The 25100-nt window shown below is 38.9% G+C and overlaps 2 protein-coding genes across 2 annotated transcripts in view; both read right to left on the bottom strand.

Moving 5' to 3' along the window:
* LOC112567315 (sialate O-acetylesterase-like) overlaps positions 1-25100 on the bottom strand; it is a gene marked incomplete in the record, with an annotated part of 123602 nt that overhangs the window by 66569 nt on the left and 31933 nt on the right.
* LOC112566013 lies at positions 12462-22158 on the bottom strand. Its single transcript, XM_025241937.1, is given in 13 exon segments — positions 12462-15342; positions 15625-15751; positions 16023-16094; positions 16241-16365; positions 16674-16823; positions 17512-17605; positions 17810-17977; positions 18363-18500; positions 18685-18861; positions 20147-20414; positions 20934-21039; positions 21591-21676; positions 21977-22158. Coding segments are annotated over 12 exon segments (1686 nt in total). The 5' UTR covers positions 21655-21676; positions 21977-22158; the 3' UTR covers positions 12462-15145.

The following is a 25100-nucleotide window of genomic DNA, read 5'->3' as shown; positions in this document are numbered from 1 at the left end:
GCATCTGTTTACAGGGCTGGCTGCTTGCCGTAATATAGCCTTAGCTGCTGACACGGCGTAAAACACCAATTCCCCCCCCCCCCCAGGGTCGTAGCTGGTCGTCCCCCATTTGTCTCTGTGGACTACGCACCGTCTGCGACCTTCCACGAGCGCTGGACGTGGGTCCTGCGACACACGGGCAGACAAGGCGTCAGGATATGTGAAGATGAATAAGATGTAATAAGACGCCACTTGAAGAGGCTTGTTTATCAATTTGCTGCAAGTAATTAAAAAAAGACTTAATTAATGTGTCTATGCATGAACTATTTCCAAAGTCTACCACTGTTCTGTGGCAGTAGTTCTGTAAAATACAAAATTTCTTGAGGCAGCACATTTGCCAGAATTACCATAAGTAAGAAAAACCTTTCATTGCTCTCTTGGATGAGAATCAAAATCAATATAAATCAGAGTTTTCTCAGGTAAACAATAACATTGTCCCACTTTCAGAGTACAAAATAAGACTAACAAAGTAAAACTGTCACAAAGAAAGCAAAAGCAACATTAAATGCTTTTCCTGAGCAAACAGTACTCCCAAGCATGCAAAAGTAAACACAGCCGTCAGGTTTTATAGTTTGTTTCCCCAGGCTGTACATAAAATTAGAAGCAACATGAAGAAAGTACCTTTGCCACTTTGGCTTATTTTCTCCATGAAATAAAGTAACACAATATTATAAACTTTGATGTTTATAATAAAAGTTTATAAATAAATTTAAAGAAATGTTTATAAAAATGTTTAGATCAAGATTTTAAAGAGCCGGCCTGTTTTAAGGTTTGTTGCTTGTAGTTGGTTTATCTACATTTGGAGAACTTGCTTCTATACTTTTTAAATTAGTTACGATTGTCTCGCTTGCCAGATGGTATATGCTATCTTGAAGTTGAACTTTTGCTATTCTTGGAAGATCAGCTGTAATTTCCTTTATGTGGTAATAAAAGTCAGATCCTTCTTTCAAGGTTTCGCCACCAGTCTCCACTACATTTGGGGGCTCCAAATAAGTCAGGGAAGACGTTTACACAAATGATGGTGATTGATGCGCAAAACTAACTCACTCCAGAGCCTGTTAAAGTACTCACATTGACTGGCCGGACCGGATTGCACCCATTGCTGTACGTAGGGAGCGAGCGTCGAGACCACGCTGTCAATAATTCTGGCGGCTAAGGATGGGCCTGCCATCCTGAAATGATGCTAGTAGTGTAGCCAGTGAGTCAGTGAGCGATTTTAAAACAACTTCGGTTTTTAAACTTTATAAATGTATGTTGTACACTGTGTTTCTATCAAACTGATTACCTAACTAGATTTAAGGCCTAAAAGTGTCTAGAATTAGCAATAGATTGTGAAACTGGATTCTGGTCTCTATTGTAGTTTCTGTGCAAGTGGCATCTGTTTGATGGGCAAGCTATTTTGTCGTGATACAGCATTAGTTTCTCTGCATGTGACACCTGTTTGAAGAGCCAGCTCTTTATGTGTGTACATTCCTTTTGTATTAACGAAGGATAGGTTGGATATGGCAGGATGGAAACCAAAGAATATTAGCTGCATAATTATAACATTCATATAAAATGGCGATTCTGTTTGTCTTTTGAATACAAATTTACGTACGTTCAAAAAACAAATATATATATATCTGAATAAGAAAGCGATCCTGTTTCGCGGGCCTACCTCTAAATCTTACTTTAAGGATTTTTCTGTTTTCGCGGGCCTACCTCTAAATCTTACTGTAAGGATTCTTCTGGCGGCGGAGGTAGCTCTTCTCCTCCGTGCGAAGGTAACTCTTCTCCTCCGCCATCACTTTGCCCGGCGTTTGCAGAACCACCTCGTTGTCGTTGTCGATATATGATTAACACTTATATTCCCAATTCCACAATCCTAAGGAATCAGCACAATAATAATTTTTTTCTTTGCTGAGGGGGATCAATGATCAATTTCAACAGATAATAAGAAAATACTTTATGTTTTGAAGTATACCTCCCTCCCACATTCACACATCTAAAAGAACTTGTTTATCAAGGACCATGTCTGATGAAACCGTTATTTCGGACAGGTGATGTGAATGTCATGTTGGAGTCATTAGCCTTGACTTACTTGGGCGAACTAATGAGCGATGATCGATTTCTTCTCCTCAAGCATCATGTCTTTGGATTAGGAAGAAAGGATGTTTTATGGTTCTATTATCTGAATGTCAGAGCGCACGCTTGATAGCCATTTTTCAAATTTGTATACCTGCACATGGTACACACAGGTGTCCCTATAAATGTAAGGGCATGCTGCTGTCAAGTCCACCTCACACACTCTTGTGACAATTTCTGTCAACAAATTAGAAAGATTACCTTGGGTCAGGGGTCACCGGTCACAGGACAAGTGGCTGTTAAAGCTGCCCGCTTAATGGATGGAAACTGTTCAAACAAAAGTAAGACGTGCTTTAGTGTTGTTTTTAACCGGGAAACAATTGGACGAAGGAAACTGGATTCTGGTCTCTGTTGTTTTCTTCTTTTGATTACAAATTTGCGTACGTTCGAAAAAAAAATATATATATATACTGAATAAGAAAGTGATCCTGTTTCGCGTCCCTCCTTGAGATCCGAAGACGGAATCTGGCGGGCTTCTTTCTCTTTTTTTGGTGTTGTTTTTTAGCCGGCTTTTTGCCGTTGCAGAACCACGTCGTTGTCGTTGTCGATATATGATTAACACTTATATTCCCAATTCCACAATCCTAAGGAATCAGCACCCTTCCATTTCAGATATATTTACATACAAATATCATCATACACAGAAGGAGGTCAACAACACTGAAGTCAGGGCTGTGATTCTGTTTCGCGGCCATACCTGAGATTGTCATTTTTAATTTTGAAATTCATATAATACAGAGTGATTTTTAGGCCTTGGTGGTCCGCCATATTGTGTACTTAAGTGAAGTGGTCCGCGGTCCGAAATACTTTGAGAACCACTGGACTAGGCGTTTACTGTTTACTGTGCTTACCCGGACCGTGGCTGCTGACAGTCCGGTCCTCCGCTCAAGATATTTTCGCTTCGCCAGCCTTGGATACTGATTAATGTTGAACTCGGTGTTCAGGATGCGTAGCTGGTCCGCCTTATTTTGGTACGTGGCCTACGCACCGTCTGCGACCTTCCACGAGCTCTGCACGTGGGTCCTGCGACACACGAACAGACAAGACGTCAGATATGTGAAGATGAATAAGATGTAATAAGACGCCACTTAAATAGGCTTGTTTATCAATTTGCTGCAAATAATTTAAAAAAGACTTAATTAATGTGTCTATGAATGAACTATTTCCAAAGTCTACCACTGTTCTGTGGCAGTAGTTATGTATAAATAAAAAGTTTCTTGAGGCAGCACATTTGTCAGGCTTGCCATAAGTAAGAGAAACGTTTCATTACTCTCTTGGATGAGAATCAAAATCAATATAAATCAGAGTTTTCTCAGGTAAACAATAACATTGTCCCACTTTCAGAGTACAGAATAAGACTAACAAAGTAAAACTGTCACTGAAGTCAGGGCTGTTTAGTTAACAACTAGTGGACTTTCAGAGTACAAAATAAGACTAACAAAGTAAAACTGTCACAAAGAAAGCAAAAGCAACATTAAATGCTTTTCCTGAGCAAACAGTACTCCCAAGCATGCAAAGTAAACACAGCCGTCAGGTTTTATAGTTTGTTTTCCCCAGGCTGTACATAAAATTAGAAGCAACATGAAGAAAGTACCTTTGCCACTTTGGCTTATTTTCTCCATGAAATAAAATAACACAATATTATAAACTTTGGTGTTTATCATAAAAGTTTATAAATAAATTTTATAAAAATGTTGAGATCAAGATTTTAAAGAGCCGGCCTGTTTTAAGGGGTGTTGCTTGTAGTTGGTTTATCTACATTTGGAGAACTTCCTTCTTTGCTTTTAAATTAGCTACGATTGCCTCGCTTGCCAGATGGTATATCCTATCTTGAAGTTGAACTTTTGCTATTCTTGGAAGATCAGCTGTAATTTCCTTTATGTGGGAATAAAAGTTGAATCCTTCCTTCAAGGTTTCGCCACCAGTCTCCCCAGGTGGTAAAAGCAAGAACTGTCTTCGTTGCGTTTTAACCGGACGTGAACGGCGAGCTGCTACTTATGACACAGCAACTCCTATTATTGAGTGAACAAGTCTACGGTTCCTAATTTCCTCTTCTAGAAAACTCCACTCAGAGCAAAGGCAAGATTGATGACAGTGACCTCAAGGCACAAACTAGAAAGGTCTAGAGTCTTTTAAAGTTTAGCTTCATTAGCAGAGTTGACAGCAACTCGTAAGCGATGGGCATTTAGGTACCTCTGTGTGTGTGAGAGAGAGAGAATGCTTAACCTAAAAGTAATGACCCTGATAATTACAATGACCTTTGTTAATGACACGTACAGCTAAAATAACACTGACAATAAAAATACGACCCTAGCCTGTTAAAATACTCACTTTCTTGCTGTGGAGGCTGCGGCTCTTGGGGGGGGCAGTATCCACCGCATTATCCACTGAGGTTGTATATTCCATATGGCGTCGTATAGGCGTCTTAAATACTGCATCTGAAAAGATATCAGTAGTGATGATGATGATGAATATTTATAACGCGCAGTTATCCATTTAAAAAAAAAAATGCTCATTGCGCAAAATACACACGCACACGCACGCAACTATAATAGAGAAAAAAATAGTGTAGTCATTCTTCAAACCAGAATGAGTGGGGCTTTACCATCAAATTAAAAATTTTTGTATCCTACTATATAGCTACTGTTAGTCTTGTTCTAATGACTTGTCAACTGAAGGACGTTTTACAGACCAAAACAAATGACAATGTTTTAGACGTATCGAACCAAGCTGTCTTCAGCTACAACACCGCAGCAAAATAGGGTTAATATATACCACCAAATACATCATTGGGGCATTATTGGTTGAATGTGGGGTTTCTCTGGGCAATGCACGAATGGCCCAAGATTGGGATAAGATGGGCGGTACATTAGTACCAAGATTCCACCAAGACTGGCCCAATCTTGGGCCAAGCATGGCCCAACTATCACCTCCAATGAAGATCCAATGAAAAGACCAAGGAAAAACCAATATTGGTATCAAGGCAGACCAAGGAGGCACCAAGCTCGGCCCAATCTTAGTGTGTTTGCTGGGTAGTTCTCTTTTCTTTTTGGTGTGTTGGTAGCCTTGGGCAGTTTGATTCCAAAACTTTTACATTTACAATACATATATACACACACATTTGTATCTATCTTTATATGCACTCTCTCTCTCTCTCTACGTGTGTTCAAAATATATATATACTGAATAAGAAAGCAATCCTGTTTCGCGGGCCTACCTCTAAATCTTACTGTAAGGATTTTTCTGGCGGCGGAGGTAGCTCTTCTCCTCCGCCATCACTTTGCCCGGCGTTTGCAGAACCACCTCGTTGTCGTTGTCGATATATGATTAACACTTATATTCCCAATTCCACAATCCTAAGGAATCAGCACAATAATAATTTTTTTCTTTGCTGAGGGGGATCAATTATCAATTTCAACAGATAATAAGAAAATACTTTATGTTTTCAAGTATACCTCCCTCCCACATTCACACATCTAAAAGAACTTGTTTATCAAGGACCATGTCTGATGAAACCGTTATTTCGGACAGGTGATGTGAATGTCATGTTGGAGTCATTAGCCTTGACTTACTTGGGCGAACTAATGAGCGATGATCGATTTCTTCTCCTCAAGCATCATGTCTTTGGATTAGGAAGAAAGGATGTTTTATGGTTCTATTATCTGAATGTCAGAGCGCACGCTCGATAGCCATTTTTCAAATTTGTATACCTGCACATGGTACACACAGGTGTCCCTATAAATGTAAGGGCATGCTGCTGTCAAGTCCACCTAACACACTCTTGTGACAATTTCTGTCAACAAATTAGAAAGATTACCTTGGGTCAGGGGTCACCGGTCACAGGACAAGTGGCTGTTAAAGCTGCCCGCTTAATGGATGGAAACTGTTCAAACAAAAGTAAGACGTGCTTTAGTGTTGTTTTTAACCGGGAAACAATTGGACGAAGGAAACTGGATTCTGGTCTCTGTTGTTTTCTTCTTTTGATTACAAATTTGCGTACGTTCGAAAAAAAAATATATATATATACTGAATAAGAAAGTGATCCTGTTTCGCGTCCCTCCTTGAGATCCGAAGACGGAATCTGGCGGGCTTCTTTCTCTTTTTTTGGTGTTGTTTTTTAGCCGGCTTTTTGCCGTTGCAGAACCACGTCGTTGTCGTTGTCGATATATGATTAACACTTATATTCCCAATTCCACAATCCTAAGGAATCAGCACCCTTCCATTTCAGATATATTTACATACAAATATCATCATACACAGAAGGAGGTCAACAACACTGAAGTCAGGGCTGTGATTCTGTTTCGCGGCCATACCTGAGATTGTCATTTTTAATTTTGAAATTCATATAATACAGAGTGATTTTTAGGCCTTGGTGGTCCGCCATATTGTGTACTTAAGTGAAGTGGTCCGCGGTCCGAAATACTTTGAGAACCACTGGACTAGGCGTTTACTGTTTACTGTGCTTACCCGGACCGTGGCTGCTGACAGTCCGGTCCTCCGCTCAAGATATTTTCGCTTCGCCAGCCTTGGATACTGATTAATGTTGAACTCGGTGTTCAGGATGCGTAGCTGGTCCGGCCTTATTTTGGTACGTGGCCTACGCACCGTCTGCGACCTTCCACGAGCTCTGCACGTGGGTCCTGCGACACACGAACAGACAAGACGTCAGGATATGTGAAGATGAATAAGATGTAATAAGACGCCACTTAAATAGGCTTGTTTATCAATTTGCTGCAAATAATTTAAAAAAGACTTAATTAATGTGTCTATGAATGAACTATTTCCAAAGTCTACCACTGTTCTGTGGCAGTAGTTATGTATAAATAAAAAGTTTCTTGAGGCAGCACATTTGTCAGGCTTGCCATAAGTAAGAGAAACGTTTCATTACTCTCTTGGATGAGAATCAAAATCAATATAAATCAGAGTTTTCTCAGGTAAACAATAACATTGTCCCACTTTCAGAGTACAGAATAAGACTAACAAAGTAAAACTGTCACTGAAGTCAGGGCTGTTTAGTTAACAACTAGTGGACTTTCAGAGTACAAAATAAGACTAACAAAGTAAAACTGTCACAAAGAAAGCAAAAGCAACATTAAATGCTTTTCCTGAGCAAACAGTACTCCCAAGCATGCAAAGTAAACACAGCCGTCAGGTTTTATAGTTTGTTTTCCCCAGGCTGTACATAAAATTAGAAGCAACATGAAGAAAGTACCTTTGCCACTTTGGCTTATTTTCTCCATGAAATAAAAATAACACAATATTATAAACTTTTGGTGTTTATCATAAAAGTTTATAAATAAATTTTATAAAAATGTTGAGATCAAGATTTTAAAGAGCCGGCCTGTTTTAAGGGGTGTTGCTTGTAGTTGGTTTATCTACATTTGGAGAACTTCCTTCTTTGCTTTTAAATTAGTTACGATTGTCTCGCTTGCCAGATGGTATATCCTATCTTGAAGTTGAACTTTTGCTATTCTTGGAAGATCAGCTGTAATTTCCTTTATGTGGGAATAAAAGTTGAATCCTTCCTTCAAGGTTTCGCCACCAGTCTCCCCAGGTGGTAAAAGCAAGAACTGTCTTCGTTGCGTTTTAACCGCGGACGTGAACCGGCGAGCTGCTACTTATGACACAGCAACTCCTATTATTGAGTGAACAAGTCTACGGTTCCTAATTTCCTCTTCTAGAAAACTCCACTCAGAGCAAAGGCAAGATTGATGACAGTGACCTCAAGGCACAAACTAGAAAGGTCTAGAGTCTTTTAAAGTTTAGCTTCATTAGCAGAGTTGACAGCAACTCGTAAGCGATGGGCATTTAGGTACCTCTGTGTGTGTGAGAGAGAGAGAATGCTTAACCTAAAAGTAATGACCCTGATAATTACAATGACCTTTGTTAATGACACGTACAGCTAAAATAACACTGACAATAAAAATACGACCCTAGCCTGTTAAAATACTTACTTTCTTCCTGAGGCTGTGGCTCTTCGGGGGGCAGTATCCACCGCATGATCCATGTCACTGCTTGAGGGTGGATATGCCAAACTGCATTGTACAGTCTTCGTAAAAACTGCATCTGAAAAGATATCAGTAGTGATGATGAGGATGAATATTTATAACGCGCAGTTATCCATTTAAAAAAAATGCTCATTGCGCAAAATACACACGCACACGCACGCAACTATAATAGAGAAAAAAATAGTGTAGTCATTCTTCAAACCAGAATGAGTGGGGCTTTACTATCAAATTAAAAATTTTTATATCCTACTATATAGCTACTGCTTTTTGCCGTGATATGGCCACAGTTGCTAACACGGCATAAAGCACAAATAAACAAATCTCTAGTACTATAGTAATAATCATAATGTCTTATCTTTACTTAACTCGTTTCTCTTATTGAGATCCGTCACGCGTTCTGAAAAATGTCGTCACGTACGCTACGTCAGGGTTCAACGAGGTCACATTCCTCGTGCGCATGGAAATTCGCCGATTTCAAAAAATCATCAAATAATAACTATAAGAGATAGAAAAAATGAAACTAATAATAAGAGATCAAACTGTGTGAAACAAAAATGTTTACATTTGAATCCTGCATAAACAGTCACTTATTATGTAGTATGTCACGACCGGCAGTCTGACATTTCGCATTCTTTCAAATGAAAACACGAGATCACTTTCAGGTTGGGACGTTCCGTTAGTTAATATACACGAAGACTTCAACAATACATGAAATCTTCCAAATAAAGTAATTTACCATGCACTTCTCCTCATACACAACAATATCAAATACTCACCGGGTTGAGCTGGTTGAGCTGCTGGTTGAGGTGGCTGGGGTGGCACTTGTCCCCACGCCCAACGTGCGGCATATCTTACTAGGCGTACAAATACTCATGATGATGATGATGGGGTTTTATAAGACGCAAAATCCGTATCATTTACATTTACAACTGCTTTTTGCCGTGACTAGACACCGGACCTGTTTACTGTGCCTACCTTGATCTACTGCTTTGGTAGCTTGGTTCTTTGGGCTAGAAGCAGAACGATGTCTGAAGTTGGATAGTGACATTTGTTGAAGTTCAGTATCAACATCTCTTTCTGCCATTTTTTGAGCCTTCTTATGGCCTGGTGTTGAGGTGGCTCAACTGGTGCAGGCTGCGGTTGCTGTTGCTGTTGCGGTGGCTGATGTGGTTCTACCAGGTCTAAAATCCACTGAAGTCCTACTCTGGCTATTTCATACGCTCCTTTCCTGTGGCTGTTGTTGACGGCTAAATATCCACCTCAGGCCTGCTCTGAATGCGGCATAAATGCCACGCAGGCAAAATTCTATCCTGAAATGATACAAGTAGTGTTACCATTCTTTAAAGCAGAATGAGTGAGTCAGTGAGCTGGTGTAGGGAAAATTTTACTGTTTTACACTTTTTGATTACCTGTCCGAAGCTTCAGACTATACGTTGTCAGTATTTTACAGACACGTACAGCTAAAATAACACTGACAATAAAAATACGACCCCAGCCTGTTAAAGTACTCACTTTGTTGTAGATTTGACTGTTGCTGTGGAGGCTGAAGCTCCGGGGGATGCTGTAGCCATTCCATTGCCCATCTAGTTGCAATGCTAATTAATCGTGGTGGAACGTGCAGAACTATTGCACATAGTTTCCTTAAAAACTCTCGGTGGCATGTGCCAAATAGCGTTGTATAGGTTTCTTAAAAACTGCATCTGAAAAGATATCAGTAGTGATGATGATGAATATTTATAACGCGCAGTTATCCATTTTTTAAAAAAATGCTCATTGCGCAAAATAAAATAAAAAAATTAGATGCACACATGTAGTCACTGCCCCCAATCCACACACGCACGCAACTATAATAGAGAAAAAAATAGTGTAGTCATTCTTCAAACCAGAATGAGCGGGGCTTTACTATCAAATTAAAAATTTTTATATCCTACTATATAGCTACTGCTTTTTGCCGTGATATGGCCACAGTTGCTAACACGGCATAAAACACAAATAAACAAACAAACCACTACTACTAGTAATAATGTATAATCATAAACAAGCATGCAAAGTAAACACAGCCGTCAGGTTTTATAGTTTTTTGTCCCCAGGCTGAACATAAAATTAGAAGTAACATAAAGGAAGTACCTTTCCCCATTTAGCATTAAAAATTTAAAGGCAGCCAAAGGACCACATATGCATTAAACCAAACGCAGTGACTATATTTCTATGCAAGCCATTACCTTTGAAGATAACATTCTGCTTTTAACACCAAACCCTTCATCCCTGTAAAATGTGTAACTATACTCTCTCCAGTATAACTTCCCTTTGTAAACTATTGTGAAGGAAAAAGGTTGGCGCAAGCTTTTTACAGCAATGCAAACAAAAAAATAAATAATTAGTTTATCCATGCTCTTCCTTAAATATTTTTTGGCAGCTGAACAGGGTTCATGAACAGATCATTGTGTGATTATTGATGTTCATTCATATTTTTCTCTTCCATCCTACACCACTAACACTTAAATTTTTTTATATTATTATTTGATTGTTCGGTTTGCATTGGTGGATATATGTACACCCACATATTTTGTCAGGTAAGGTGACCTGTGCAGGACCCAAAAAATGCGAGTTACCCACTTCTGTACAAAGGAGTGAAATTTTCACCACTTGTGTGTTCAAGTAGAGGAAACTTAAATGTATGAATGCTTTTACTTTTAATGTAACAAAATTGCTTTTCCTGTGTCTTTTAAAAAATTGTATTTTTCTTCAAATTTTTTTGAAGATGTTTCCATTTTTTTTTTCGGTCAAGATTTATTTTCTTCATGAAATCAAGTATCACTATATTGTAAACTTTGGGATTTATTATAAAAGTTAATAAATAAATTTTAAAAATGTTTATATCGGTGATTTTGTGTGCGCTTTTGTGTGCGTGTATGTGTCCGCGAGAGGGAGAATCAAAATCAATATCAATCAGAGTTTTCTACATGTAAACAATAATATTGTCCCACTTTCAGCACTCTTTGCTTTTCTTTTAAAAAAAAAGAGGGGGGGGGGAGAATTGGCTACAAACAGTATGGCTGGGGCATGCTGATTACTCTGCTATTGTGTAAAGCAAGAAATGTTTGGGTTTTTCCCTTGCTCATACGTAGTTGTCCTAGCGCCGTATACTAACATCTTTTCATTTGTTAACACTGGTGGCTGACCTATGTATATCATGTGACTAATTTCTATTTTTTAAAATTTTATTTACTTTAATGCATATACAATGAGCAATTATACTAAACAGTAACTTTGCTAACCCTGAGCAGACAGTACTCCCAAGCATGCAAAGTAAACACAGCCGTCAGGTTTTATAGCTTTTTTTTTTCCCCAGGCTGTACATAAAATTAGAAGCAACATGAAGGAAGTGCCTTTCCCCATTTAGCATGCCATCTCCATTTCCTCTCACGTTTTGCCATCCTGACACCATATCAAGAATAACGTCACTTCAAAATTATAAAATATTAGATCGGAAACATTTAAGAATTTAAAGGCAGCCAAAGGACCACATATGCATTAAACCAAACGCAGTGACTATATTTCTATGCAAGCCATTACCTTTGAAGATAACATTCTGCTTTTAACACCAAACCCTTCATCCCTGTAAAATGTGTAACTATACTCTCTCCAGTATAACTTCCCTTTGTAAACTATTGTGAAGGAAAAAGGTTGGCGCAAGCTTTTTACTGCAATGAAGAGGTTAAGATATAAAGTTGGCTGGACAGACTTTGTTATTGTTATTAGGTCAGACTATAAACTTCAGGGGTGGGGAGCTTTTTTTCCTCCAAGTTCAGAGTAAACAATCTTTCCATCCCAAATTCCTTTTTGTACACACATTTCACAGCCACAATAGCCGGAATGACCTTTCACTTGCTTTACAAACGCACGAGCAGGTGTATCACAGATAAAACAAGACAAATTAATCTGTACACACTGAGGGATACCTTCGAGTTCCACTGGCCCCTGCTGTAATTCTGTCATATCCCTTACAAACTCTTGTAAAAACATTAATATTTTCTATCCCCACAGTACAAGCGAATTACAAAAGGGTCAGTTTCTACAGGACTATATATTCTCCCCAGAACAGGCCAAAACTGATTACATGAGGAATTAAAGAGTGGCAGACCATCGATATTTACTTGTATATATAATAGGTTTCAGAATTTGTGGCCATTATATTTTTCAGAAATAATACTCCACAAAAAAACTGGATGGGAAGAAGAGAAAGTATCCATCAGATACAAAGATGCAAATGCATACACACACATTGGATGATAACACTCCATATACTTGGTGTTTTATTTTTTTATTTGCTTGTTCAATCGTCAACAAAAAATGAATTTTTATCATATTGTGTCCTGCAAACTGGTGACCAGACTACAGTGAAGAAATAAGAAAAGTTAAATACTTCAGGTAACGAAGAATGTCAAAAATAAACTTAAAGAATTGTGCTCTTGGATAATTAAGAGAGGAAGACCATAAAATTAACAACAGTATGAAGGAAAGGAGAGAAGCATAATTAATTGAGAAAAGTTGTTTGATGACTGAAGACTAAAAATGATGTGGGACAACTGATGCATGTTGAGGACTGCTGACAATGTTGATCTACAGTATCTTGGTGTGAACAAAGTGGATAAACGACATCAGATTCTGCCAAAATCCATTACTTTTCAGCATGAAAGTCTTTACATGTAATTTGTAACACCTTGTCTTCGCTTCATCACAATTAAAAATAGTGGAGTATAAAAATAAAAATTAAGATCAAGTATGTATGCCAATCCTTGAATCATAGGCATCAGTGACGTAGTATAATTATTGCAATCTTTTCATAAAAACAAAATTCTACTTAGCTCTTAACAGTCATTTTTGTCAGTCTGTTGCAGACAGGGCAAGCTTTGTTATTCATCAGTCCTCATATGCAGGAAGCCCCAATTGGACTATCGTCACGATAGTCCATGTAAATTTTTATGCAGGGGCCCTTTTTTGCAGCACCATGTTGTACAATAGCTGGCTTTTGGGGGTCCATGTATCCTAATTTTCATCTGCTATCGTGATAATAGTCCAGTTGGGGTTTCCTGCATACAAAAGTTCTGGTGTGTAGGAAATGCACACTATATTCATGTACTTCAAGGTAGTGAAATACATATGCATGAATGAAAAATTGTTTGCACACTGATTTAACCTCAGTTTGTATGTGTGCGAGTCTGCATGCCAAGGTGTAGTTACACTCTATTATTCAAGAGACTGGTGAAAAATATTGTACGATGCAGAGGGTGTAAGGAATACATTATATATTCAACTAAAAATAAAATGGTGAGACATAGGGTGCCTGCCACTACAGGCTGGCAAGGAGTGGGATTAGTATAAACATAGCACATACATCAAGAAATCCAATTATTGCTTATGTTAAGGAGAGCAGTATAAATAAGCAGCAGAAATAAAACCATAAATCTCTGATAGAAACTGAAAAGGACAAGAATTGGAAAAGAAGACTGTGAAAGGAGAAAAGATGTTAAGCTGCAGACTTCATTTTCTTAAAGTTTGCAAATTGTGCAATTCAGAAAAAAAATAAGTAAAAAGCCAGAACACTGAATAAAAATATGACTTGTGGAAAGACAGTAAATCCTACCATAAAAAAAATACTTTCCAGTTGTCAATATTTCCTGATGGTGCAGATGCTAACTTCTCCCCACCAGGATGTCAATGCTGCTTTGACTAGAATTTTAAAATGATGCCATATCTCTACTTAACATTTCAAGGATTCTTTAAAAGAAATTTTGTTTACCATAAAAATATCATAAACACTGCTCCTAAATCAAAACTTTTCCTTTTGAAACAGTTTATCTCAAATTGTAATGATCTGGAAAATACAAAGAACTTCTTGTAACATCGTCTGAGGTGGATGAATATCCAAAAGCATGACCAGGTAGTGAAACGTTCTACTGGAACTACTCTTTTTTGAATGAAGCACATGACTATGCTACAGCAGCATCCAACTGTGTGTTGCCTCACTGCAGATCACACAGGTGCATGTAAAGATTATAAACACGGGACTTTTTCCAGGATACCAGGAAAAATGAATTTTCATTAAAACATTCCTTGTGACTTGGCACTTTTTAGTCGCCTAATCACCTAGCAGGTGATCCACAATCTGCAGAAAGATACTTTGTGATAATTTGCATGAAGTACACTATCTTTATGTTGCAACACTTGCTAGATCTCACTTTTCTAGCACCTCTAAGATTCCTGAAGTGGTGTCAAACCACCTAGTGATGTCCAGAGCTTGCACACTGGATGTACACAAGACGCTATGTTGCATTCCATGCACCACAGCTGTGGAATTAAAGTCAGTCTGTCAATCACAGTGGAAGTGGTCTTTTCTTCTGCTGTTAAGGATGTTTGAAATTTTTAAATGGGACCTTTAACTTGTTGCAGTAAACTTTTCTTTGCAGATGTCAATTCTTAACAGCAGCCACCATGCAGTTCTGTAACACTTCTCTTTTCCTTTCCAATCAGAAGGTTTTTAAGCATTTGCAGGAGCTGGAATAGACATTAAAAGTCTTACGAGGTCTTTGACTAGTCATGCTAGTTGTCCATCTCAAGATCCATGCCTCATAAATAATGTCGAAATTAACATGAAATAAATTACACACAGCCCTTAGAAGTTTTTGCCAAGAAGCTCTTGAAATGAAGTAGCCTCAGTGCTAATTCTTCCAATATGATTCATAGCAGGTGAAATCTGTCACAGGCACAAAATCCAAAATGAGCATTGTTGTCTTGTCAGGATGTGCATCCAGGACCTATCCTTGAAAGCAATTCAGTAGTGACTTCACCAGTTATGTTCCAATACATTTCCCTTCCTGTCACCTCAGGCACACATCGCAGAATCCACATGCACAAACCATTTTTGGCAGCTTGGGAGAATAAGATACACCATGAGGTCAAGAGGATGATGGTCAGATGATGCCAGATCTGAATGTCTCTGTGGTTCCCACGTTCTCGATGTGACCCCCTCTTGCTCTCAATACTTTCTGTTCCAGAAGGCTATTCCATGCTGCCTTATCTTCTAGTATTGGAGCTCGAAAGATTATTTTCTGTGAAGCTGGAATGGTGTTGCTTGGACTTGTGTAATGTTGTAACAGAATCTCTGTAGCTGTTAAATAATCCAAATCAGTTTATTATTTTTTAATCACTTTAACATCAGCACATAGTAGGTCTCAAATCTTACTGTATCTACATATATATTTGTAAACATTTAGTTACTGATTGTTAATGCTTATTTCTTCCATGGGAAGATGAAAACATAGCAAAATATAAAAAAATATAATGTAATTCTTGTGAAGAAATTCATCTCTTCTCCAAAAATAAAAATGGAAAATGTCTGATCTTTATGTAAACTGTATTAATCATGATAAAAATTGTACAAAATACTCACAATGTTTTCTGCTTGTTTCTATGCTACATATACTTCGAAGCAGAATGGGTTCAGATACAACATGCAGCTGTCCGCCCTTTTCTGGCTTCAGCAACATAAGAATGTTTGAAAACAGCACCATCATCACCTGCAAGCAAAGATGATATGCACCTGAAGCAGATATCCAGCCAGACATGTGTCACACAATAAGGACTACACACAAAAGATAAACACACAAAACACAAAAGATACACACCTAACTGATAAGCACAATTTTTTCATTTGTGTACACTATAATTTAAATATTGGGTACTAGTAAAAAAAAAAAAGACAACGTGAAGAAATGTGTTAACTAGTGTGGATCTAATATAAGCTGTAGCCTGACTGGCTGTACTAGAAAATACACTGATGAAACGCACCTTAGCCCATTGGCCACTGCTCCAGTGAAAAACATCTCCCTGGAAGATGATGTGTCGATCTTCTTGGCTTAGCTGAAACACCTGCAACAAAATGTCACTATAAAATTGAAAATCAACTTAATTGTTTGTCTCAAGAGCACATTGTAAACAGTTTATTCCTACTAAATAATTTTTAGTTAAAAAAACGATTCTGAATAAACAGAAATAAAATTTCTTACGAGACTCTTTTGAGGAAATACAAGTCTATCTTCAAGTTCTTTCACTTCACGATCAAAGGATCGTAATCTCTGCAGAGATGATGATGGCACCAATGGCAGATTTTCTTGACTATGTATGAGCCACAATTAATGCTGTCTGCAAGAAAGCAATGAACAGATCCTGGTTAACAATGCTTCTGTAAAGCATCTTTAACAGCTTCAACAAAGTAGAACATAACTACAGTTATGCAAGAGTGCTTATTTTCAAAAGAAAAGATTTGCAGGTCTATTGTATACATTTACTACCCGTATTTTCAAAAAGAAATTTTTAATTTTCAACAAAAGATATTCTCTGAGGAAAAAAACTGTAGACAAAGGGAGACAACAACCCATCCACACTTACTTTACATGTTGTGATAACTCGAACAATATGACTTAAAAATTGCCTTTATACCTTTAGATGAGCTGTCAGAAGAAGATGATGCCAAGCCGCCTCTTCCAGAACACCCACAGCTGCTGGAACTCTTGGTGTGGGAGGAGAGTGATGTCAGGCTCTGGACCCTAGCATTGCTCATGCTGGTGATGGTGACACAGTTGTTCATAACTGAATGCAAACAGGAAAGAAACTTTAGATCAAAATAATGAGTGAAATCTAGCAATCCTTCCAAGTGGTTCAACACAAATGGATAAAGTGGGTGGAGGGCATAAAGTTAAACACCTGATTGATCATCATCATCATCATTCCTTGCTACTCCTCAAGGAGCATAGGGCCGCAACAATACCTCGCCAGCGGACCCGGTTTTGGGCAGCCCCCCTCAGTTGGGCCCATGTGGTTCCGGCAGCCTTTGCCTCGCTCTCTACTGATCTTCTCCAAGTCTGTTTTGGCCTCCCAACTTTCCTCTTCCCCTGCAGGTTCCAGTCAAGTGCCTGCCTGGCAATGGTGTCAGCTGGTTTGCGCAGGGTGTGTCCTATCCAGCCCCACTTGCACTTTTTGATGTCTTGACTAGTGGCATTCTGGTTAGTTCTTTCCCACAGGCTGCTGTTGGAGATCCTCTCAGGCCATCTTATTCTCAAAATATGGTGAAGGCATCGGTTGGTAAAGGTCTGGAGCTTGTTGATGGTGTTTGTCACTCTCCTGATTGATCAAGTTTATAAAAATTTACATGTATGCAGTCTTAGTGACTGAAAGACACTGGGTTTTGACATCTCAGAAAACATTATGTTTGACAGAACCCCTTGCACTTGTTTAGAATGTGAGGTGTTGCCTGGTAAGATGCATTATTTGTTCTCACCTTGAATCACCTGCTTCAGGGTAGCGTGATCAGGACTCTGTGGCGGGGTGTGAAGGAAGATGTCCTGCAGGACCACAAACAGCTCCCTGATGTGCTGCAACATAAAAACACAAATTCAAGACAGGGTAAACTGATAACTGTTCCAAGCATAAGTTTAGTTTTCTACTGCCTACCTCTACACTACAGCCAACAATTAAAAAAAATCTGAATTGACACAGCAATGAAAATACATGTTTCTGCAATGGTGCTTCCCAGCTTTAAGAATATAATTCTACATTGTAGACAAAAGCTAATATACCTGTAAAGGCCTGAAGATAAATGCACTGATGCTAGGTTGCCCAGGCTCCAGTGCTGCTTCCTTCACAAATCGCACAAAGTCATGGTTGTGCTGTAATTCTGACAGGACTCGATTGGCTTCACGTAAACCCAAAGCATACATTTCATGTGCTTGACAAAGCATCTGCACCTATAATTTACAAAAAAAGCATGAAAATATTATATGATTACAATTACAGGAAGCAATCCACATACGATCTTGCTGCACTCACAGATCTTTAAAAGCCATTAGATATACATGTGATGATTTCTAGTTTTAATGGCTATATCAATCATTGGGTAATGGTGCACCAAGTCTGAGGTCGGATGCATTTAATTTTATAAAAGCAAAAGTAAAAATCTAATTTATAAATGCACAGAATAAGTCTCCCTTCTTAACTGAATCTGCTCCAACTGTTAAAAAGTAGTCAGCTACCACCAAATTATAATGGCAGCATACACTACATTCTTTGGAACTGAAGGTAAAGTGTAAAATGTTTTATGTAGGGAACAGATATAACTGACATGCTACTCACTTTGGATTGATAGATCAGAGCAATCGATGTTGCAAAATGGCTACTTCCACTCGACTGAGAATCATCGTCGGACAACGACCACACAGATGGAGAGTTTTCCTGCATCTGCTTGACTTGGTACTCCGAGATCGTAACAAGCTAAAATAGGACAGAACACAAAACATTTCTGACTTCAGGTCTGACTTTTAATTTTCAAATTTTCCTTATCACAGTTTAAAACTTAATGGAACTGACTCAATTTCCTTTTTCATTGACATAATTTACACTATGCTATGTAAATTTGTGTTCTTAATCAGTATAGTCAATTTATAGTAACACTCACTTTTTCAACATTTTGAAAGACTGCATAGTGCTGTGTTCCTGAAAGGACACAATGTCGGAGGGGTCGGGAATACCGCTGGAGACCAGCATGCATGAAGTCCATAAAATCCAGCTCTCAGCTAAGGAGATGATGGATAGCCTCATGTTTCTTCTGCTCATCAGCTGTTTTACAGTCCATCTGGAAAGAACAAACCCCAAATGTATCAAAATCAAAATCAAATCAAAACAGACTTTATTGTCTGCCCAGGAGACCCAGGGCAGAAATTTGTCTTTGCTCACATACCCATACAGACATTTAACACACAGTTAGGAGTAAAAGTGAGGAGTAAAATAGTGTTGATTGCACCAGTCCATCAAAGCAGTGTATGTTTATCCTAACAACAAACCTTGGGTGACCAAGGGCCTAAAAGCACTGCTGAACAAAAAGAAACATTTGTTCATCACGGGCAGAAGCCCACGACAGAAGATTAGTACATAACGTGATGAGGTGGTCGACGAATACGCCGCGAAGCTCCAGAATTTAAGCAGGCGAAGGAGAAGGCGGCGCAGAGCGTCGAAGTGGCGGCGATTGACACCATCTCGGAGGACTGCAGCCCGACCGGTCAGGGAAAGTGACTGCCCCCGTTTTCCGTAACAGGATGACAGGGAAATAAAGTGTAGCTGGCCTGACTGGAAAGTGTCCGACGGCGGAGGTTGTCATTTATGGCAGTTGAGTGATGGCGTTGCTCGACACCGGCAGTGAGGTAACGACGGTCACTGACGAGTGGGCACGAGGGCACATACAGGACTTACAGCTAAAACAAACTCAGGAGTGGCGGTGGTGGACATATTTACGGCCAGCGTCTGAGGACGTTCCTATCCTGGTGGTCAAGGACCTGGTCGATGTGGTCACAAGTGAGCGCAGGAGGCGCGTGTCGCTTCTACTAGGGAAGAACGTCCTTGATCAGATAATGGACTCTACCGCAGATGTGGCGCAGGCAGTACAGGCAGCCGTGCATGAAGCTCATCTTGAGAAGACATTATATGTATAGTTTGCTAAATGATAGATTTAGGTTATTTTTCAATCTGCTTCAACTCTTGTCTTTAGAAATCGTTTTTGTTTAAAAATAAAAAAATAATATAATGTCTTAATAAGGGTTACATTGCTTAACCCTAGAAAATGCTTAGCAGAAATAAAAATAAGATTTTTTTACATCTTTGCTGACGAACAACAGTATGTGGTGTTTCTCAATAGTTAAAAACTTTTTCTTAACAAAAATGATTAACAATAGTTGTTTTAACTATAGAAGTAGACATAATTTTGTAAGCCTCCAAGACATGCAAAAACTAAACTTGTAGAATAAACTTGTAAATATCCACTTCATTAGTCAACACAAGAAAAAAGCTATATTTTACTAACATATTTGCTCTTGAAAAAGAAAAATCCATAAATAGATCCACTAGCACTAATATTACCTTCATCAAATTTGGCAAAGGGGTGCTTGTTGGAATTTGCCGACAGGGAAAGGAGCATAGGGTGCAGTCATGTCATAATCTGCAGACAGTTCCTCCTCCTCCTCACAGTAATCACAGATGCCTTCAGGACAGACATGAGGGTCTTGCTGGCCAACAGCTTCCTCTGCAATGCTTTCATAGATAGAGTCCGTTTTTTTCCATGGAGTCTGCTCTAAAGCGTCAGTCTGAACTTGTCGAGGTCGTTGGAGCTGAAGCAGCAGGCTAGCCCCACTCATCCTGAAGACAAGACATGGTAAATTCATTCAGCTACTTTATTTTATTATTCATCATAATGAGATAGGATTAAATTTCATGAGATTTACCTCCAACTATATTTTACAATTTATACTAAACACAACAGGATCATCTGTATGAGGAAATCACGAACATAATTACTGTTATAATTTAAACAAAGATAAACCAAATCTTAACAATAGTAAAAATAATTATGAGCAACATTTGCTCAATCAGATGATTTTGCTACATTTAGTCTCAGGATATGGATAAAGAGACAAAGCAACCTAAGAAATCAAAGAACAGGCAATAAAATATTCCAATTTTTGGATGGAAGTGACAATACAGAGTCTACAGAAAAGGGTTATCTGTTATCTTGTTTGCTAACCTTTAGGTTAGGAAATCTGCATGAAACTACTGTTTTGTAAAGAAAAAAGTTGTATTAGTATAAAATAGTCTGAAAAAAACTAATTTGCTAATAGAAAATGCAAATTCAAACCAGGAAATAAAATGAACACTCACTTGACTAGTTTTGCGACACTGGCAACAGTTGACCTGGACACATTCTGATTGTTGACCTTTACAATGAAGTCTCCAACTTTTAGGCCTGCCTTCTCAGCTGGTGAGGCTGAAAAAAAAAAGTGATGGTGAAATAAAGGACAAACCATTATGTATTACAAAAAAAATATATATAAATAAAAATATAAAAAGAAAAGAATGCTTAGCCTGAAGGAAAAAAGTGCTATCAAAACTTTACAGTATCTTTATTGGTCAATAACATAAATCATCCTCAACCTGGCTCTCGTTTTTCTTGATATAATGTTTCATAAATTTAGTAATAATAAATTGAACAAGTAATAAATTGAGCATATCTTTCATCACACCATAGGACATTCCATTTTCATATTGTCTATCAGTGTATATTTGTGCATCATCTCAAAGGTCCAAGATGTAGTGCTATATAAGTTTAGTTTATAATTAATCATTTATTAATATGTGCAGGATATAATTTACTTCATACTATCTCAAAGTAAACAGTAAAATCCTTATTTGTATAGTAATGGAATGCATAAATCTATAAACAATAAAAAATGATATGACTTTAAAATTCTTTCTGGTAAGACTACTGTAAAGCTGGGAAGAACCAATTCCTTTTTACTTAAGACTTCAGTTACATACCCAAGTCTACTCTGCCAACACGGACTGGAAACTCCTCCACAAGAGAAAAGCCAAACCCATGCATGCTTGCCTCTCGCCATTTGTATCTGAATGGTAAGAAATCATTAACAGGATTAACTGATTAAGTGTCTGAGAGAGAGAGAGAGTGTATGTAAATTTTAAAAAGCCTGTAGAAACTTCAAATAAGGTTACGGACTTTGTATACTTCATTGCACCAATTTCATTTTTTAAGGTTATAGGCGCCTCGGGAAAATAGCGGTTTTGGGGTGTCGTGGTGAAATTTGAGATAGCACCGTATTTGCATACTTTGACATAATAAAACAGATTCCGGGGTGTTTTTGTTGAAAAATCAATATTTTGATGCTGAATAAAATCATTTTTCACACCTGCCCTAACTAATTTTATCTCCAAGCCTCGTGCTGATACCGAAAATGGCTCTTGTTTGAGCCTTGGTTACGCATGCGATGATCGCGCGAAAGCCGACATGTATTTAGTTTGACCCGGCATTCTCTCCCCTAGCTCACTATGCAAGTCCAAGGCCTATGCTATCAATAGCTTTACGAGCTTTTTTTTTCTGGTCACCCTTTTTCGTATCGTTGACTGCCATTGGTTTATATCGTGGTTTCCGGTACAAAAGTTAAAACGACGTGATCCGATTGGTTTGTAACCCTAACAATGAGCACTTCCGTCGTCTCCAAAATGGCTGACATTTGTTGATTCATTCCAACTCTGTTTGCTCTTGACGCATACTTCGCTGAATATCGTCTAATTTACGAGTGAAAAGAATAAATCTTGGTGTGATAAACATTCTCAGAAGCTGTAAAAGCAAAATAAAGCGACTTCACAGAGAAATAAAACGAGCGTTTGGAAATACCACGTGCCGAAATGACAGCGCGATGATGTAAAAGTAAAGACCGTTCCTGACGATTTAACGAAATTCCGATATTAAAATCTTTTGTATGTTTAAAAGTTTCAGATTTGCAAAGTTTTTGATTATATTAATGAAATGCGGCAATGCGACATACCGAAAATTTTATATGGCGAGTACATAAATGATTTCATTCCTTCCTTCAACCCCCATCTCCTTCAGTTATTTTACGATATACAGTGGAACCTCGGTTAACGAACTTAATCCGTTCTGGAAAGTTGTTCGTTATCCGAAATGTTCGTTATCCGAAACAATTTTTTCCATAAGAAATAAAGGAAATAGATTTAATTGGTTCCCAGCCCCTATTGACTCGCTAACATTTGAAAGTTACAGGCTGTATAGGTATTTGTTTTAATGAGAACAGTTATAATGCAATATAACTGGAGTTAAATAAACATAAAAACATTAACGAAAGCATTTAAACATCAGGAAACTTGCCGTTTTGACGGCGTGGTTGGAAGCAGGTGTGGGGAGGAAGGGGTGGAATCTGCTTGGATTCCCCCTCCATGAGCACACGTGACATTGTAAAATCGGGGGTGACTTCCCTTTTCTGTAGCTTTGAGGTTAAAGGAAAAAACTTGTCCAATATGTCTAGCTGTTCCTTCTGCCATTTTTGTAAAACACTTCGGTAATACGACATCACATATCCGACAGACGCATGCCACCTTCATACTTTGAAATCATTTCCTTTCCTTAATATTCATTTGTTGGCCGCTTTCTTGTCATTACCTCACTACTATTAATTGCTCTTAATCTTCTTTGGAGCCATGATTGAGGATTATCTTATTAAAATAAAGCACAACAATCACTAAATAAGAAGAATGCGCATAGATAAGGAACGACCGATCGTAACTATGTCTCGAGCGCGAATGATTATACATGCTGGTCGGTCACGTGTGGTTCACGTGGCTGTTCGTTATCCGAAATTTTGTTCACTATCCGAGACAAACTTTTAGCGAAATTTTTGTTCGTTAACCGAAATATTCGCTATCCGAGGCGTTCGCTAACCGAGGTTCCACTGTATTAAACAATTCTGGATCTTTTTTCTCATTGCGACCGAACAAATTATAAAAGTTTTCCGATAGATATTTGTTTTCTCTAACTATTTGTTCCCGATTATTTAGAAATGAAACATGAACATTAGCGTCAGTATCAGGTACCTAGTGGAATTTTCACTTAGGTTATGCGGTGATGAAAAATGTCAACCTCAAACGTCCCGCTTTAGGCGGGACAGTCCCGCTTTTGACCTCGTGTTCCGCCTGCTAATCGGGCGGGACGCCCAATGTCCCGCTTTCTGGCTTTCTGGCAAGTCCATCAAATGTCCCGGTTGTCTTTAAAAATCACTTTTTTCGGCGTTCTTTGACGGTGACGACACCATCATCGGCACGTGTCCCGCTTTCGCCCCCGAAACGTCTGGTCACCTAAGATGTGGCTGAGGCTAAACAGTTTCAGTTCTAGGACATTAAAAGCTTTGTATAAAGAAAAAGAAAACCCAACAACCCAGAACTCGGTGGGAATGTCCGCTTGTAACCCTTGTTTCACACCAAACACTTATTATTTTTGACAGGGACAGTCACTCTTTGTCATCACCACCATTACTGTCCCCCGCCCCTGTGAGAGTACGCGTGACGGAGGGTAGGAAGGGGTATCCCCCGAAGGGAGACAAGGACGTTTTAAATGAATAATGAAGAACTCTCTATCTCTTATTTCCCAAAAGTGTCGGTGTCCTCCCATTGGACCCGGGATGAAAGAGGGAGAGAAATACATTTTTTTTCTTCTTTTTTTCTGTCGAGGTATCAACTCGGTAAATCTGTACATGTACGAGAATTCGGTTTGCACTCGTCGTGAAAATCGTTCAGTACTTATAAACTGGCGTCTGCACCTGAACAGACGGGCCTGGTGGTGGTGGTGGGGGTCAGTGGGTGGGTGGGGTGAATACTCGTCGACGGACTCGTCTCTTTGAAGCATCACACAAATCCCGTTTTGTCACAACCTGTCTGGACCAGACTCTCACAATCTCTCCCCCTCTCTCCTCCCCCAAACTTCGACAGTTCTCGCCCAGCGCCTTCGATCAGTCATCGGGACAAGGTCTCCGTTCAGCGTGAAATGTCAGCATGCAGCGACTAATAAAAGTCTCACTAGGAGTTAAACTTCAATCATGTTGCAGCACTTCCGCCCTAGGACACGATTAATAACGCTGTGCACAAGGGCTTGGGATGCTGGGTGTGGGGTAGGTGGGATGGGGACAGGAGGGGACATCCACCCGCACACACCATCACGTCGACCGGCTGGCTATTAGCGGGCCGCCAGGAGACAGTCGATGTCGCAAACGACGCTAACGACAAGGATGATGTGCTTTCAGACCGTGCTTTTCAGCAACCCGTTAAGGACTTGGTGGCAGTTGAAAGAACATATTTTCCAAACTGTCATCCTCATTTAGGCAAGGATGAACGCTGTTCGATAACGACTCTGTACACTTCTACGAAAGTGTTTTGTCAGACATTTCTATTTATCATTCTTTCCATCTGTGAAGTACTTCCTGTACCTCATGCTGTGTCAATGATACTCTGTGAAGTATCGTC

Source organism: Pomacea canaliculata, linkage group LG6 (genome assembly GCF_003073045.1).
Source record: "Pomacea canaliculata isolate SZHN2017 linkage group LG6, ASM307304v1, whole genome shotgun sequence".
NCBI classification, from domain to species: domain Eukaryota; kingdom Metazoa; phylum Mollusca; class Gastropoda; order Architaenioglossa; family Ampullariidae; genus Pomacea; species Pomacea canaliculata.
The sequence above is the reverse complement of the archived record's forward strand: the minus strand, read 5'-3'. Positions and strand labels throughout refer to the sequence as shown.